Genomic DNA, 17,467 nt, shown 5'->3' with positions numbered 1-17,467 from the left:
TTCTCACAGCTCTCGGATCCTCTCGGCGAGATAGTCTTGTCTCACTCAAGACGGACCTTTGGGCGGAGATTTGTCCTGACGGCATTCCAGGCCCTGTCCCATTCCTTGAGTCCATTACAGCTGGGGGCTAAGGCACTAGCAGGGTCCAGGCGATCTGGCGCCCACCCGAAGCCCCATCTCCATGGCGTTCCATGGGTTCCCTGGCCGTGGAGTGAGGGTGTGGACGTGAGGCTTGGGCGGCGCCATTTGGCGTTTTTCCCAGGTGTGTGAGAGGTGTGAGGTGTGAGTTGTCAGGTGAGGCTGCGGAAGGCTGGCGTCATGCCTCGGGAGACCACCCCTTGGGGTCCCGTTCATGCAGGCACCCGATCTGGCATCTTGCTTTGGCGTGGATCATTGACCTGTGTTAGTTCTCTCGCTCGTCTCCTCGTCCCCCTCGTCCCCCTCGTTCCCTCGTCCCCTCGTCCCCTCGTCCCTAGCGTACTCCGCACCACGCCCCTCCATTATGAATCTCACATTCGCTCTGGGGCCGTAGAAGTGGCTGCGTGGTGTGGCGATATACATGGATCTGGCGCCCCGGACCTCGTCGGATACCACACCCCAGTCCCAACCGTCCTCCCCACGGACCGGACGCTACTAACGTGCTCCAACGCAGGTCAGCAAGTCTAGCCAAGCTCTTTGTTCTTTTTTCCAACTGCACGTTACTTTAGCGCCTAGCCATGCTTGAAGCCTGCCGTTTGTTTGGACCGACCGCCGGTGTGCGGATGCCGTGGCACCGGCTATCAGCTCTCGACTCTCGAAATATTGTATAAACTAGCCGTGTCTTGACCAAAACCCACGGTGTCGAGGGGTCAGCGAAACATTGAGAGACTCCCGATACCTGCTAGCTCCTCCCAAGTATCCAGTTTTGCTGTATGCGAGCCATATTAGTCCACAGTGGAGATTGCGCCTCTCCCGCCCTGCCTGATCTGGCCCCATCACGATAACCCATCGAACCCATTCCATTCTTGATCAGGGCTACACATCTGTCCCTCGGCCCCTTTCTATTAACACCACCATACTCGAGATCTGGAGGGGGGTGGTTGATCTGCGCCATTGATGTCTCAGGTGCGCCGGCGTCCTGCTGCACTGTTCATTCCGCCTCGACGGTATATCTTCAAGGGGTGTCCGTCCTCGAAAATAAAAAGCATTCCCGACAAGAACCCTCGAGCCCATTGAGTCTCTCCACGTACTCGACCTTGCAATGCTTCTTGCTTAACCTTCTTACAACCTTGTGGAACGGACCTTGAACATTATTACTCTCCTTACTCGAGGGATTCGGAAACACAACATACTCATCAAACATACTTACTCCTTTACTTCTTCATACAAACACACTCCCTCTTCCATCTCTTGATCATCACACGAGATACCATCCCTTCATTCACAATGCAGTCATTGCACTTCGAGACGGACTTACGGTTCGACATGGACGAGACCTTCAACATGTGCAGCCAGCCCATGACATGCCCCTCTACCTCGACCAGCTTCTCATCCGCCTCATCAACCTACGATCCTTTTACCCCCAACTCTCGACGATCAACACCGCATGAGCTGAGCACGCTAGAATTCGATGGAACCTACACCGGTATCCACCGAGTCGACCTGACTCCCCCAGCGACCATGAGCAAGTTCATGTTCGGTCCCGTCAAGATTGAGTCTGACCACCTGCCCTTCCCCGAAGTCCTACCTGGCACTCCCATGAAGCGAGAGCCCATGCCTTTCGACTACGACCACATGCTCGAGATGAACATGGCCCAGAACGCTTCCATGGGCTCGCTAACGCCATCCAACTCCTTCGGCATGTATGCCATCTCCCCCATCTCCCCCGAGGCCATTGGGGCCACCTCATTCATGATGACTCCCACACAAAGCCTCTCTGGCTCCGAGGCCGCAGACACCTCTTCATCATGGTCGTGCGCCAACGACAGCCCAATTTCCTTCTTCCCCAACAAGCAGCAATTGTCTGGCGAATTGGACGTCATCGACCTTGACCGACACTCCATGTCGCCCTATCACTTTCACGACCAGACCTCGCCCAACCGGATGCGAGCGGAGCGAAAGATGATGGTGCATGATATTCAACGCAAGACCCACGAGCTCCAGCGCGTCCAGGTCCGCCCAACAAGGAAGCGATTAGTCGACAAGCCTCAGGGCCCTTCCGTGGATGTGGTCCGAAGGGCCATGTGCAAGTGCGACTACCCCGGCTGCCACAAGGCGTTCCGCCGCAACGAGCATCTCAAGCGTCACAAGCAAACGTTAGTACTCCATTACCCTGACGTGGCTGTCTCACATGCTACAATCTTACGAGGCGGTGACTGACAAAATGTGACAGTTTTCATGGCGAGGGACCTAACCGGTTCTCCTGCGAGTTCTGCGGCAAGGACCAATTCAACCGCCAGGACAACCTCAACAACCACCGCAAGCTGCATGCTAGACCCAACAGCCGCAATCGTGGCGTCGAGTTCATCCCCGCAGCGGTGCCCATCATTGAGCAAGAGGAGCGGAGCCGGAAGCGTCGAGCACCCTCCAAGGCGAAGTCAGCCGACAAGCGGGGCTCCGAGTACTAGACGGAGACTACGAACATCCGGGTACCTTGCTTGACAGGCGTCGCATCTCGCCTGAAGCTCATGAAAAAAAGGTGAGGCGAGTGGGGAAAGAGATGAGACACGAAGAGACCACCCGCGCCACCCGTCTGGATATACACGCACACACATTACATACACGACCACCAGGCGGGAGCGGGGTGGGAAGAAGAAAAGAAAAAACAAATGAAGAGCGAGAGATAGGAAGAGATGCAAGCCATTGCGTCACTCAAAGACGCTGGTGATCAATGTCGGACAAGGCTCAAGCAGGCGGCCCCATTGGGAACATGAAAGACGGGCGGACGTGGGTGAGGAGGCAGAACGTGACCTTTGGTCAATTCTTGTTGCATGTTTTTTTTGGGTCACACACATCCGAGTCCATTTTCAACGGGGTTGAGGCGTTTTGTGGCTTTTGTTTTTGCATGGAGGTTCATCGTTCTATTGTTTTCTTCTCCATTCTTTCATACACGTGCCCCTTGGACAGGAGCAGGGGCTCATCTTATTTGATATCCACCGGATGGGGGACGCGAGTGAATATTGCGGAAATCATATTGTCTTTGGCAGTATCAATTATCACATTGGCTCTACATTATTTTATGGAAGGGGGATTTTGACTTGAGTGTGGGCGGGGATTGTACAGGCGGCGGGATGTGGAGGACATGCAAGGTCTGGACCGGGGAACGCGGCTGGGGAAACTGGGAAACAAGGAGGGAGGGAGCGTTATTACACATTCGGACAACATCAAACAGTATCTTATTGTATCGCAGTATCAATCTTGTAATCTAGCACTATACGATCGTGGCTTGGCTATACCCAGACGGGAAGCAGGGGGTGGGAGGAGACGAAGATAATGCGAAAAATAAAATCCAAGTCGATAGTTTTCGGACGCAGCTTATCAGGACTCGAGCATGCCATCTAATCCTGACCGTTGGTGTCCCACTGGTGCGCAAATTGGGGAATGTCTTCTCGCTCACCGTCATAGACGCCGGCGTGTCTCAGATGTCAGCGAACAGTCGTCGAGGTGCGAGTCAAGGACAGCAGTGCCTTGGCGGGATCTTGCCTTCCGCGAGACGCATCAAATCAACTTCATCTATCTGGAGAGGGGAATCTCGGCTCAAATGACGCCATTGACCATCTGTTTCGTTCTTCCCCTTCTCCTTCGATAGCGACACTCTCTTCTAATCATTGCTTAGCTGCACAGAAGCGTCGCAGCTTGCATGACGGCCAAGGGGTTGGAAAGATGACAGGTCAGTATCTTGGAGAGAAACAGGGATAGTGAACGCCTGGCGTCGAGACGGGCTCATGATTCGCGCCGCCGCAATCAGGGGCTGGTATGGGGGATCTGGCTCCCGCGAGCCCGAAGGAGGCCCATATTCGCCGAGTCTTCCACCACTTTCTCTGGGTGGGAGGGGGGGCCTTGCCACTGGTGTACGGTGGAACATGGCTGCTGGTCTAAGTGGGAATTGTTCAAAAAGGAAGCATAACCGAAATTTTGCTGGAGTGGTTGGGGGCTGGGCTTCTGGTGTACGTCGGTGGTTTTTCTTTGGCGGTGGCCGGTTGGCGGAATGGAACCTGAATGGCGAATGGCGACGCACCATGGCATTAGCCTTGGAAGAAAAACGAAGGAAAAAATAGACGAGGGCTTGCGTGAGGTTTCGGGAGCATCGCATCGAATCGATCGGACTCGTGGATTGTGTGGGGGGTGATCGATCCGATGCGACTGACGATCACTGCAAAAGGAGGTGCTAGCTGGGATCGGATGCTACGCAATCGCGAAGCGAAGGGGGCGGGTCAAACGATGTTATTCACAGTCCTGGGGGAGAAACTGGCGGTAGCAATGGGCAGGGCCGGCCGTTAGTGAAGTCGGTGATGCCCTACGATGGGTGTGGGACTTGTGAGGGGATCGACTAATAAGACGATCAAACGTGGAGAAGTCGGTGTGGACGCCCAGTGCTACCCAGCGCCACACTCAATTTGAATGTATGAATGAACCGCCACAGTGCCAGGTCATATCCGCAGCGACATGCACGCCAGCGCGACGAAAGGCACGCAGGCGCACGCACTTTGCGCGAGGAATCTTTCCTCGACTCGTTCTTTCATTCTTTCACCGCAAATGCCAGGATCATGCCGCCCCTCCCGGAGGAGGCCAGGGTGCATACCGCATGGCTCGCCACGCCGTCGATGGGGCATCCTTCCAATTGCGCGCACACGATGCGGCTGACGTGCGTCCGAGCCGTTCATCGTCCCGAGTTAGCGCGGGCGACGGACCCTTTCGCAGCCGGCATTCGGGGGGGCTAATGGCTCATTCCGCCCGCCGTAGCTTCGCTGTGGCCCGCTAAAAACCGGGAGATGGCTGCTGGGGTTGCCCCGTAGGGCTCGCTGCCCGTGAGAGGAGATCCACGGATGGGCCGGGCAGGGAGGGCCATGGGCGTCCGTCGGAAATAGCGGGCGATTGGGAGGTCATTTTAGCAGGTCGACGGGCCCGCGGCGCCCACGTCGTCTGGGGCTTGTAGTGAGCGATGACCTGGAGTGACCTGGAGTGACAGGCCACGCCATGGAGTTACAGGCCACGCTGCACCAAAATCAAGGTTCGGCTCTCGAAAACAACGCTACGAAATACTGCGCACACCTGACTGATGCCTTTGTCATCTCCGCTTCCCTCACTTCTGTCGCCCATCCACCATCCATCCACATCCACCAACAACAACGCACCCCCGCCAAATCCATCCTGATTCCTCCGTCCGCCGCCCGCGCCATTAACGCCATCGAGGCCAGACCATCTAGCTGGCTATCGTACTGTCTCTCTCTTTGGCTGTTGGGCTTGCGTCTACGCACGCCTGTCTGTCTCGCCAGTCACATTGCGAGAGAAGATGACAGCTCAACTTTGATCGGCCCCATCCCGACCACTCACGCGACGCCTCTCCCCCGGCCCAGCTGAAACCTCTCGCAGGTTGGCGTTGAGACTGCTGCTGGACGCTCAAAACGGCGAAACACTCAGCGCCGTCGCAGCTTGTTGGCGAAGTTGGTTGAGACTCGGTGCTCATTCCTTGGCTGGCGTTGTGTCACCACACTCTGCCCTTCTCGGCTCCGTGGCACACGCCGTCTTTTTGCCGCCTGATAATTGCTGGCCTTCAAAGAAGCAAACCGCCGCCTCTCCTTTGAGAGTCTTGGACGAAGGCGTCTACCCCACAAGTGCCAAGGTCTTGCCACGGTATCCTCGGTCTAGACTTGTGCTACCTATCCATCTGTCACCAAAGAACGTGGACGGTCTGAAAGCGGACAGTGCGCAACTGCAGCTGAGCCCCTCCGCCCCTCCGCCACCTCCGCCATCTTCGCTTCGTCTTTCGTCTTATTGCCTGTTTCTCGGCCTCTGTGCATCTTGGCTCTTGGTAGTAGCCTCCACCATCGTGCTCCGTGATACCCGCGAACCTAGAATCCACCACATCAGCGGCCGAGACCACTGGCATCACCCTTCTGGCCTTCCTGAAAGTAGCGGTCTCCGTGGCATCTCTTCTGTCGACATCGGCGATTCACTGGAGCATCCTTGCAACCCCTCGGTATCGCCCAAACGAGCTAAAGACAAGCCCCACGCACTGAGATAGAATGCGCTCCAGATGACTGCAGTACTCCCATCCTATCGCGAGGCGACTGCGCGTCAAGATTGGCTTCATCTCGTGGCGTCCTTTGTAGCGCTTCCAGACTACCCAGCGCTTTGCCTGGTAGATAGGCGCTTCTGGCATGTCTTTGCGCCACGCCTTTGGTTTAACGTCTTGCTGGCCGTCCGGCAAGCCGGCCTACAATCAGGGGATGGTAAGTTCAGCCACATCCAGACCCCGTGATGGCGCTCTGTCACTGGTGGACGCTGACACAAATCGTCAACCAGACTTAGCTTGGTGGTTTAACTTTGTCTTTGTTCGACTTGAACGCACCCAGCCCAAGACTCGAGCCTTAGTTCGCGTTCTCGACGCCAGGGAGTTTGCAAAGGACTCATATCATTTTGCTTCAGACCAACAAGAGCGGTCGCTAAACCAGAGTTTCAAGCGGGCGCTTACCCTCCTACCAAATCTGACTTGCATTCTCCTTGATGGCCACGCTGATTTAGACCCGGGAAACTTCCTTGTTGGCAATGATCCGGGGACACGGGATCAACGGCTTCTCATGCTGAGTATTGCCGGTTATCCATCTCCCTTGCCATCAACCTTTTTTAACTTTCCGAAATTAACCGGAGTGGTTTATCTTGACATCTCTGGCATACCTGGATCCATTTGGTCGATGATCCAACCATCTATTCTGCCGGACTTACGCATTCTCAAGATTCGCAATCGTGAGGTCGACGATGTGGCGTTCAACGCTCTGGCCCTTTGTTTCGGAGTTCGGCTCTGGAGCTTGGACATCAGTGAAAACCGCATAACGGACGCCATCATTGCACCGCTGACCACAAAATGCTTCCGCGCAAGCAACCTTCGGTCCGAAGCTTACTTTCGAGTCGAGGGAAAGCTTGGAACGGCCCGAGGGGGAACCCCTGACTACGGAACATTCATCTTTGTAGAGGAGTCGGAGTGGAGCGGTTCATTTTCCCACCCAGAACGCTATCTCGCCGATGCCCCAATGTACATGGCAGACCCAGAATCGGGACCACAGGAGTACCAATTTTTCCGGTCCGATGGGCAGGGTCGAATTAACCCAGACTCCGCTGATGACGTGCACCGAGCATTTTCCGATCAGGATCGCCATTTGTCCGTGGAGAACTATCGTGACTGTCTGGGTCTGACCCACTTGAATTTGTCCAACAACAAGATCTCGGCCTTTGGGATTGAGAAGCTGCTCAGAAATTCCAACGGCCACTTGGAGGAACTAGCCAGCAATTTTATGCCACTGGTAGTTCCCCCAAAGACTCAATCGCGGATATGGCCTAAATCAGCCATGTTGTATGGGATACTGAACGCAGCTCATGCCCTACGTCCTCTCTTCTCGTCTAATCTCCGTACCCTGAGGCTGCACCACTCTGTTGTCACTCAGATCCCCGCGCTGGAAATGGAAGGCTTGTCGAAATTGAGTCGGTTGTATATCGCCGAGACCTCAATTCTATCCCGCTCAGAGCAAGCATACGCCCAGTCCTTTGTTCCAGACATGAATCCACGATTGACTTCGTTAACCCTCACGAGCATCCCACGACGCTCATCTGGCCCACTGATCGCCAAGCTGGTCCATTTTCTCAAACTGCTATCGATTCAAGAGCGGTTGATTCACGATGCGAGCACGATATCATCATCATGGCGTGGGTCTGGTACATTAAAAGGTCTCAGACATCTTCGGCTTGAGTTTGAGTCAGATGCTAAGGAAGAGAGCACCGACATGTCCGAACATATCGATGCGGAAGAATTAATGAACACTGGGGATCAAGGATTTAGTTTCTTTAATGACGAACGTGCGACACGCCGACCAACATTGACTTCGCAGTTGTCTGGTCTGGGAGGTGTTACAAATTCAAGTGGGGCTACCCATAAGAGCTGCGACGATGAGTCGGACCGAGTAGACGGCGATTTCTTGACTCACAATGGAGAGTGGAATGGGGAGGCCTTCTCAGTGCCGGTATGGATCGGGCCCAAGGTGCCGAGCGGCAACTCCGTCATCAATGAATATCGGAGGTTGGTACTGAAGCACAATCTCCGAGACGGAGTTGGTCCGGCGACAACAAGTCAAGTGATTGCGGGTGCACCTGACAAATCATACATCTTCCACACGGCGTGGTGTATGGCGATAATGCCCGACAAGCTTGAAGCACCCCCGTGGGATAAACTTATGGCCATGAAGGACGTTTTAGAGGAGCTGAAACAATTTCGGTTGAGGGGAAGAGTCAAACACATGGATCTCAAGAAACAGACCACTGGAGGAACAAAAGTCCCTCCAGGTGAACCTCACTTTTTCTGGATGGGTAAGTTGGAAGTTTCAAAAGAAGAGCCGATGCATCGATAAAAGCCATCAAAGAATTGGAGATGAACTAAATGATATGGTTTGTCGGTTAACGCTGGTATGTAAATACATGGATATATCGTGTGTATATACTAAACGATACCCAGAGGCCCATAACAACGGCTGCTATGCTCTGGTATTCAACCCAGGCAGAGTAGTGGTCGCGAAGACCACGTTGTTGCCTGTGAAGGGCTTGGTGCCAGCACCGACAGTCTGGATCCTCTGGCCCCCGCTGACACCTTGGTTGCTGCTGAGGTAATCGACAAAGTCTATGAGGTCACCACGAAGCTGAATACTGTCATCTGAGAGTTTGTGTCTTGGTGGGCATCCCGCGAGTTGTCGGCCAGCGTGACGGTGGCGACGGAGCTGCCGGTCGCAGAGATGGGGCCTGCGCCGTCAAGCGCGTCGAGCCAGATAACGAATCCGTCTCATAGTCGCCGCCATCGGTGCAAGACGTGAAAAGATCGTCTGCGACGTTGGAAACGATGTCATCGCTAGGGTCACTACAAGCATGGTTAGGATTGCAGTGACATCCTCGTCCTTTTCGTTCCAGGGCTAATGACTTATGTCCAGGCCCACTGCGACGGGATGCTACGGATGGCCGGAAGCTCGACAGTCTGAATCTCGACAGTTAGGGTACGACTTTCCGTGGCCATCGCCGCCGCTCCAGGTCCAGTCAACAGACCACGCAACAGAATCATCATTGGTCAAGCCGCTGTTGGTCGCGCAGTGGTTGCCCAAGTCGGCTTTGGCCTGGCCCCACAAGTTGTTGTAGATGGTGTATCCGCCCGTCGCCTCTGAGTCCCCCTGCTCAGTAGGAGCCGCGATCGGCGAGCGTTCTGGTAGCCGAGCGGAACGGAGTGGCAGCGGCTAGGCCAGCTAGAGCTACGATGATGATGAACTTCATCACGGGCAAGAAGTTGGCTGCTAATTTGGGTACAAAAGCGACAGTGAGTTTAGCGTCACGAATCGTGATGATGGAGTTTGCGTTGATACGGCGATAGAGACGAATGAGACAATACGGAAGAGAAGGAATATCGACTTTTACTGCACTGTGGGCACATTGTCGAAACTTCCATCTCCTCATGCAGATCTCCAGCACATGGATATCCTATCATTCCCTGGCTTAGATGACGTTGAGATATGATTTCACTCCTATGAAGGATGGACCCGTTCCCTCGAACGACTGTGGCGATTTTGCTCTATTCGGAAGCGCGAATAGCTGGGATTGGCGGCGGGAGTACCCTGCCTGCGGGGGGACCCTGGTTACCGATTGAGGGACACAGCCCGACAGGGTATACGGCGATCCCTCTACTATACCCATGATGGGCATTTGTTTCTGGTGTGTTGCGCGGGACAATTTGGCATTGACGACGCTGAGGTGACAGCCCTGGGCATCCTGACGGTCGTTGCAGTTGGGGGTAGTGGGAGAGACCACCACATGATGCAGACCTCCTCGGCTAGGCGAACAATGGCCGCTCCTGAGGCGATGAACTAAGAACTAGGAGCCTTGGCCTCCCTTGACTATGACGGCTCGAGACAACCTACACTTCCCATTGCCCAACGAAGGACTCGGGTGGCATCATCCGACCGACCCAGCTCATCTTTCGGAAGAGCAGCCAAGACTACGGATGACCTACCAGCTCAACCGTATTGACTCGGACTACGGTATCCTCTACATGGGATGAGGTTCGAGCCCCCGCGCAGGAACGCAGGAACCTACAAACCACGCTTTTGCCATGAACTATTGACTACGCTACGGCAGCGATGTTGCACCATGCAGGCACCTTCTCGTGCCGCGAACTTGGCCTGGCCACGCGTCCGTCGCACACCGCGCGATTCCCTCGTGGGGTTCTGCACGCCCTGTTGGCTCTGTCACTTGCATATCCGGGGAGGTTTGCGTATCATGGGTGTGTGCTGCGACAAACCTTGCGGGGAATCGTGTCCTTTGGGCGATTGTCTTCCGGGCGAGCAAAATGGTATATTCCGCGCGGGAGTAGGGGTATCCCGGGTCTCGACAGCTGCAAGATCTGATAGTGTACCACGTCTTGCAGCGGCAAGGCCGATACACACCCTTCGTTGCCTGCCCCAGCCCAGCTTCTAGGTCCCCGACTGCAGGTCCCCGACTGTTGGAGTATGCATAGGAAAACCTGCAAGGCTGGTTAGCGCTGGGCGTGTGCAGTCGGCGGAAGCCTTTGGGGGATAGCTTCATAGCCGAGATGGCACGCAGTCCCAGACATATGGATTCGCGGGAACTGGGGTCCAATTAGGAAAAAGTACTTCTGGCAGCAGTGTCTCGATATTCCTGTCTCGTTGGCTACAGGAGATGTATGGCAACTGCACCCGAAAAGCCTGGTCTAGACTTGGACGGCGCTCTGGCAATCTCCGGGCATGGGAGTCGGGAGTCGGGGAACCGGTCACTTTTTTAGAAAATAACGACCTGTCAACTGGGGCTTTTCTCCATATGCGAGATTCAGCCAACGGGGTTGGAGATACGGATCGCCTCGCTGCGCTAGCGCATAGCTTCAGCGTCGCAGGGATTCCCTGCATTCGTCAGGACGGCCAACTCTCCGCGGAGGCAGGGGCCGCGTTATCGGAAACCCGGGAGGATGGGTCCAGAAGAAGCCAGAGAGGGCCACAAGGAGAGGCAGACACTAACCCGACGCCAACATTGACGCCAACATCATCAAGCTCCGTCTGGGTGAGGATGGAGACAACAGTCCGGGGGTCTCAGTTCGGTCTAGCTCATCAACTGAACCGAGGTGTGTCGCTTTATTCTCTTGGCACGCCTGGGCGGTGGCGGCGAAGCTATTCACGCCGCCTTCAACGGCATCCGGACCTGCGTCTGCGGCGGAGTGTGCGGAGCGGATACTACATCGAATCGCCTAGGCCGTGCTGCGGCTCATGGCCCAGACCCAAGACATCGAGATCCAAGCCCGCCCCGTGTAACCTGTCAGATCTCATTGTGGCTCCGCGCCTCCATTCAGTCGGTAAGACAGCCGGGCTGATGGGCGGGCGTATATACTGCACACGATTTGCGAGCTGGTCCACCGCGAGCATTCCAGACTCCAGGCCGTCTTGGCTGCAGCTCGGCCACGCAGGGCAATCAGCCAAATCACAAAAAGCAACTCTCTCCAACTCGACATGTGTGCAGCTGCAAACGAGACGCAGAACCACGGCTCGCGAAGTCGACCTTCGGCGAACCGACCTCACTGCACGAGCCGATGTCTCGGAGTGAGCATGTTTTCCCGGCTGCGTGAGACCTCCTAACCTCTGTACGATGTCTCCCGTTCCTGGAATGCGAGGGAGGAATCCCAGTTCGTCGACGGTTTGTTCGTGCTACATTGGGCTTGGCGCGGGCAAACTCCGTTGGGAGGAGGTAGGAATGGAGACAACACGGCGGGTCTGAAAGGGGCGGAACGGGGTTCATGAGAGCAATGTTTCTACGCGTTGGCCAGTATCGATCCGAGAGGAGGCGTTCGTCCGTATCCTCCCGCTAAAGCTGGCACTATTCGGAGCATGGATGTCGTGATCTCATGCAAGGAGTTGAAGAGGCAATAGCTCATGCAGCACGGCTCGTCACTTCCGTCGCAGGGCATCGGCTCTAGGCTGGGAAACTTGCTAAAAGACTGTAGCAAGATTGAGCATGTCTTCTAAACTTTGGGGGAAATTTTCAGTCTCCGTTCGTCATTCTGTCGTAGAACTCGATTATAGATTTAGGAAATATGACGAATAGCCGTAGTAAAACGGGTACCCTGCCTGAACCTGGATAAGAAACGCAGGCTCCGATCGCTATTCTAGAGTTGAACGTTCCCTAACAAAGCCAGTGAAGTCAATGCGACGGTACTGCCATCTCTCAAATCGAGTTCATCGCGCAATGCTAGGTGCGTGCTGATATTCCACTGCCTTAGTCCGGATCATGCGTGTCGGTTTACGGTCCGTAGTATCGATCAGAATGCAGTCTCTAATGACAGGCTTATTAAGGCGACAAAGCCGTTCCCATTCTGTCGACCAATTCATGATCCACCACTTGTAGCCTTCTCGTGTTGGAAATCAGCCGCCGTCATTTTAGGTGATTCTATGCTAGGGACGTCAAGCGACTTATACACTCGAAGGTTGTGAATGAGCTGTCGACCAGGCATATCTCTTTGGACACGGATTGATTGCAAACCAAGAGAGGGAGTCAGATGGATAATTTTCTGAGCACCGAGATGCTGGCCATGGCGTCGCTGTCACGAAATACGACTGAAATTTGATGCTGCAGCTTCCAACTGCCCTAGGATGAATCGTGAGAACAACTGCGCAGCCGTCTAGCCTGAAAACCTCGTTGATTAGCTCCTCTAGAGAGCGCTCCAAATGAACTAGAGCAAGCCGGTCGTCGTTGATTGCACATTTTTAGTTGAGAAGCAACTAGTTGGATGTGAGTTTGGGAGGGATCAGGTCGTTGTGTGAGCAGCGGGCAAATGAGGATCGCGACCTCCGCAACAGCTTTGGCATCTGCGATATTGATCATTCGTTTTACATCTTGGAGGTTATGTGTCGATACAGGCATCCAGGCTCCGAGTACGCTCTCGTTGAGTGGTTCAGTGGGAAGGATATCAACGAGCGCAATCCCACCACGACCAAGTCTGTAAGTGAGGCCATTTGACCTATAGGTCGGAGGCCAAGGTCTTCGTATATGATAGCCAGCGACTTGACACCGCTCAAGTTCAAGTCTTGGAAGTCTGCACAGAGGAAGTCTGGGCCCCAATAGGAAACGTAGACTTTATATCGGGATTGACAAAACGGGTGTAGTTGCGGTGTCTTTGTTGACATTCACGTATGCCTTTCGAGCGACCGATCGAGACTCCGAGCATACGTACAAGAGCGCAGGGGATTGCTTCAATTACTTCCGCTGTGTCTGGCCTTCTTCAAAAAGATGCACTGGTACGAAGGTGACGACTCTGGGGTAGTCCAAAGCCATCTCCCACATTTCGGTTCGAATCTCGAGGGGAGGCATGGGAATTTAGGGAAGCCGGTTTCCCCAGCACATTCGATCTCGGTAGGGATAGCCATGGGATAGAAATCTCTTAATACCTGTGGTCGAATGATTCTATCCTTGTTGACTAATTCCTGATTGTCCGTCTAGTCGGACTTACGCTGCGTTCTCAATAGCACAAACAACACCCGTCACCAAGACGTGCGTCTTTAGATACGAGAAACTAGAGAAGTTACGCCTGTCGTGTGCCCCGTTCTCACTGGCCACGCGAAATTCGGGATGGACGGTTCGTTGAGGGATACAGACTCAACTCTTCTGGATACGGGACGAATGAAATCAAGAGAGATGAAAGCGCGGTCCCGCCAGGCGAGATGTTGTGTCTGCCAGTGAATCACGGCGAGCCGCATTGGTTGGTGTATCTACGGATCAGACAAACAGAACAAAAGGCATTGACTCGGTCTAGTATGATCGTCGCTACCGGCCAAATTCGATCAAAGAGCACAACTTCATCTCCAGCTGCTGATCTCGTTTGTCGCCAAGTTACCACCCGCTCCGAGTGACCCTGCACATATAATCCCATTGTGCCTCCCATGGCGACCCTGGGTAACTTGTGTAGAAGTCAGGTCCACCCAACAAGTTACCCAGACTCTCGTTTGCAGTATTTTGCTGTTCTCAAGATGAGATACTCATTTAAGCGCCACATATATGCAATACCTTGTCTCTCATGCGTCCATCACTCACAACCCTCGAGCCGAAGAATGGCGTTGCTGATGGCACACTGAACACTTTCCCAAGCTAAGCAAGGTGGTTCTTTTGGTGATTAATGTCGTTAGCAAGCTACTTCTGCTTTTCTTTTCTTTCTAGGTCGTGCCATCAATTGTATCTCATCTTGGTGAGGTTTCCTCTCTGGAAGCAGGGAACAGGCAACTCGGTATCTTGTGACCAAACGCGCTTCATATTGGGATACCCTTCTTTGAGTGTGCGAAATTATAAATCCAGGTATAAAGCTACGGAGTTACAACATGTGATGACATCGTTCTTGAGGGGCCAAAGGTACCACCAAGCTGCCACGGGTTGCTGCAAACGGGGAGAAGTATGCACACCGGAGCCAGCGTATTGGATTCTCTTGTTGATAACCCCGGAATCGAGAGCATCTCACCCCGTCATTATATCACACATATGTCAAGGCCAATGACAAATCTCTCGTCAGACAACTTGCAATCAGATGGTTAGGTCAGGTAACACAAGAGAAACCCAATCGCCATCTTGCAGCAAAAACGCCTCCTTCTCAACGACGGACAGAAGCGTCTCCGCGGCGGCCCGCAGATGAGGTGAGCTTCTCCAACACGGTTCTGCGGGGAAATCCGGGCTACGCAGATTGGCGCCATTTCGCTTATATCGACGACAGCGATTAATCAATTACTCCTGGCATGACGTCGAAATACTCATGATCGATTCTTTACATACGGCTCTCAGCTGTCATCCACGTCCCCTCGCCCCGCAACAGGGCACAAGGGGACTCTGCAGATCCAGCTGCAGCTGCGGATCCGAGGCAGATCCGTGGCAGACGGGGATAGCCTGGGTTTGATTCAATCGTTCCCCCGACCTCCGGCGGGTCCGTAGCATCGTAATCGTGCGGGGAAATGGTCAGTTGTTGGTCTGTTGTTAGCGCGCGCTGGCCAACTTGAGCCCACAGCAAAGTCCGGGGATGCGGAACTTGAGGCTGGCAGTGAGGTTTCTTCCAGGATTTGCTAGGGGGAGGTTCGGAGATTCAGAGATAACATGAGTCGCTGCTGGCTTCAGTATATGTGCTCTTCTAACGCCCATGCATGCAGGCACAGATCTCATGAGCAGTTCAGGTGCATCACATCCAGCACGTGTTGGAAGCCAGGTTTATGCCTGTCTTGTAGGGCTCAATAGTGGTCATATACCCCATAGTAACACACATATCACTCAACCCTGGATCCAACATGTCCGCAGCTCAAAGTCCAATGTCCGGAAGGCCCGGCTTGTGACCAAGGTGAGTCTGTGACTGAATATTTTCAAAAAGGATGGCATCACAGACAGAGAGCATGGTCGACTCAAAAGTTCCCAGATATACACTTCAATTTTTTCTCCACATGTAAATCCTACATTAGCCATCGACAACTGGCCGATAATCAAAAGAACCTCTTCCTCGCTCGTCGCGTTCGAGATTCTGACAAAAGCCACCAGACCCAACCGTTGACTGGTACAACGCCTTCAACAACGCCCTTGAAACTACCCTGACGGTGGAACTACACTCAGGTCTCCTTCTCCTGAATAATCTTTACTTAATCTCGGCGAGCCTTGTCGCTCTTGCCCTTGATAACGCTCGAGAGGTCACCAACGGGGATCTGGACGGGGAAATCGACGACGGCAAGCATGATGGCAATCAGGATGTACCAGCCAGAAAGGCAGCAAACAAATCCACAAGCACCTCCACCCTATTTCAGAAGGTTAGACACGTTCCTGAATTGTCTTGCGGGATGAGACTTACAATGATGAGCTTGTTGGCCAGGTTGGCGTTGCCAACGTTGTCCCGAGCGAGAGCCCAGAAACCAGCGGTCAACAAGTAGAAGCAGATCTGCAAGCTGAAGAAGATGACGACAAAGGCGACGTTGGTTCGGAGCGAGCAGACGAAGAAGATGGTGGTTAGAACACCCATGAAGAGGAGCCAGAAACCTGGACGCGGTTAGCATTCCAGTTCGACTCAGAATGTCGGCGTTTTCTTTTCTTGGACTCACCAAAGCTAGCGTTGAAGCCCGTCGTGGACAAGCCCTCAGCGGCAGACTCGGCACCTGCGGGAGCGTATGAAGCGTAGGCGGCAAAGGAAGGGATGAGAGTGGCGCCGTAGGAGAACCAAAAGCCGCCGAAGCTGCAGAAGACGACGGCGGGGAAGCTGTTTCCGAGAACCCATTCGAGGAGACCACCAACAAGCATGAGAAGACCGCCCATGAAGACGTAGGCGCCGCTAAGAAGATGACGTTAGTATCGATCGCGTGGTTGTCGAGGTCAATGGGCGTGAGACATACTTGGAAGCAGCACCGCTACCACCCGCACCGCGCCATCCCATGAGGTCGCAGGACAGAGGAGTGAAGGCGAGGAGGAAACCAACGAGGGCACTATTGAACATGTGTCAGCCATGATGCGAAGTTGATTTTGGGTCGAGATCTAGATCCGAGGGGCGGCGACATACATGGGAGTCGGGTTACCAAAAGTCTTTCGCAGATCTCCCTTGACCTCGTTCATGGGCGAGAGGTAGAGCTTCTCGAAGAGCTCCGGGCTCATGGACACGCTGGCGGCGGAGCGGAACTGCTTGAGGGCCTCCATGCGGTTGGACTCGGGGTCGTAGTTGCCGTTGCCGTTGCCAATGCCATTGTGCTTGGCATTGAGCTCAGAGTGCTCGGAGGTGGCCATGGCGAAGGAGGTGAAGGGAGGTGACGAAGAGGCGACGTGGTATTCGCCAAGGGTTGACGTGTGGTGGACGTGTGGTTGACGAGGAGGATGGAAGGCAAGGAAGCAAGAGATGGAAAGATGAACCGGCTTTTGGCAACGAGATAGGGTATCTTTGGGTGCTTGTATGAGGAACCGGCCAATGCAAAACCCAGCTCGAAACAAGATCCGGACGGGGCAGACTTATATCAGGCCATCGTGAGCTCGAGGGCTTAGCTCGCCCAGCACGGAAGTACGACGTCGGCGCCACCCTTTGCTCCGGCCCCATGCAGCGTTTTCCCTTTTGCTGACTCTCTCCCCCATCCCCCAGTTGATGAGAAAAACTTCCCCAGACGCAGACGAGATCTCCACCACTAGGGCCAGGGGAGGAGAAGTCTGGGGGGGGAGGGGAGAGATCGCCCCAGCGCCGGCTGTCCGTAGG

The 17,467-nt window shown here is 54.3% G+C and overlaps 4 protein-coding genes across 4 annotated transcripts; 2 read left to right on the top strand and 2 right to left on the bottom strand.

The window, feature by feature from the left end:
- Positions 1–1,425: 1,425 nt before the first annotated feature.
- BGZ61DRAFT_349597 (uncharacterized protein) lies at positions 1,426–2,606 on the top strand (the record flags this gene model as incomplete). Its single annotated transcript, XM_046240158.1, has 2 exons — positions 1,426–2,294; positions 2,372–2,606. 2 exons carry the CDS (start codon positions 1,426–1,428, stop codon positions 2,604–2,606), a joined length of 1,104 nt encoding a protein of 367 aa, XP_046105848.1.
- Positions 2,607–5,897: 3,291 nt separating this feature from the next.
- On the top strand, positions 5,898–8,878 carry BGZ61DRAFT_207511 (uncharacterized protein). The gene is made up of 2 exons (XM_046237975.1): positions 5,898–6,431; positions 6,505–8,878. The coding sequence occupies exons 1-2, from the start codon at positions 6,236–6,238 to the stop codon at positions 8,595–8,597; spliced, it is 2,289 nt and encodes a 762-aa protein (XP_046105847.1). The 5' UTR covers positions 5,898–6,235; the 3' UTR covers positions 8,598–8,878.
- Positions 8,721–9,501, bottom strand: BGZ61DRAFT_492724 (concanavalin A-like lectin/glucanase domain-containing protein; the record flags this gene model as incomplete). Its single annotated transcript, XM_046250573.1, has 4 exons — positions 8,721–8,816; positions 8,876–9,021; positions 9,224–9,401; positions 9,484–9,501. The coding sequence occupies 4 exons, from the start codon at positions 9,499–9,501 to the stop codon at positions 8,721–8,723; spliced, it is 438 nt and encodes a 145-aa protein (XP_046105846.1).
- A 6,383-nt stretch (positions 9,502–15,884) lies between these two features.
- BGZ61DRAFT_348892 (GPR1/FUN34/yaaH family-domain-containing protein) lies at positions 15,885–17,010 on the bottom strand (the record flags this gene model as incomplete). The annotated part of the gene is made up of 5 exons (XM_046240108.1): positions 15,885–16,037; positions 16,091–16,275; positions 16,338–16,564; positions 16,626–16,715; positions 16,790–17,010. The coding sequence occupies 5 exons, from the start codon at positions 17,008–17,010 to the stop codon at positions 15,885–15,887; spliced, it is 876 nt and encodes a 291-aa protein (XP_046105845.1).
- Between the last annotated feature and the right edge of the window lie 457 nt (positions 17,011–17,467).

This window comes from Ilyonectria robusta, assembly GCF_021365365.1.
Source record: "Ilyonectria robusta strain PMI_751 chromosome Unknown BGZ61scaffold_7, whole genome shotgun sequence".
Taxonomy (NCBI): domain Eukaryota; kingdom Fungi; phylum Ascomycota; class Sordariomycetes; order Hypocreales; family Nectriaceae; genus Ilyonectria; species Ilyonectria robusta.
Note: the sequence above shows the minus strand (reverse complement) of the source record. Positions and strands in the feature narration are given on the sequence as shown.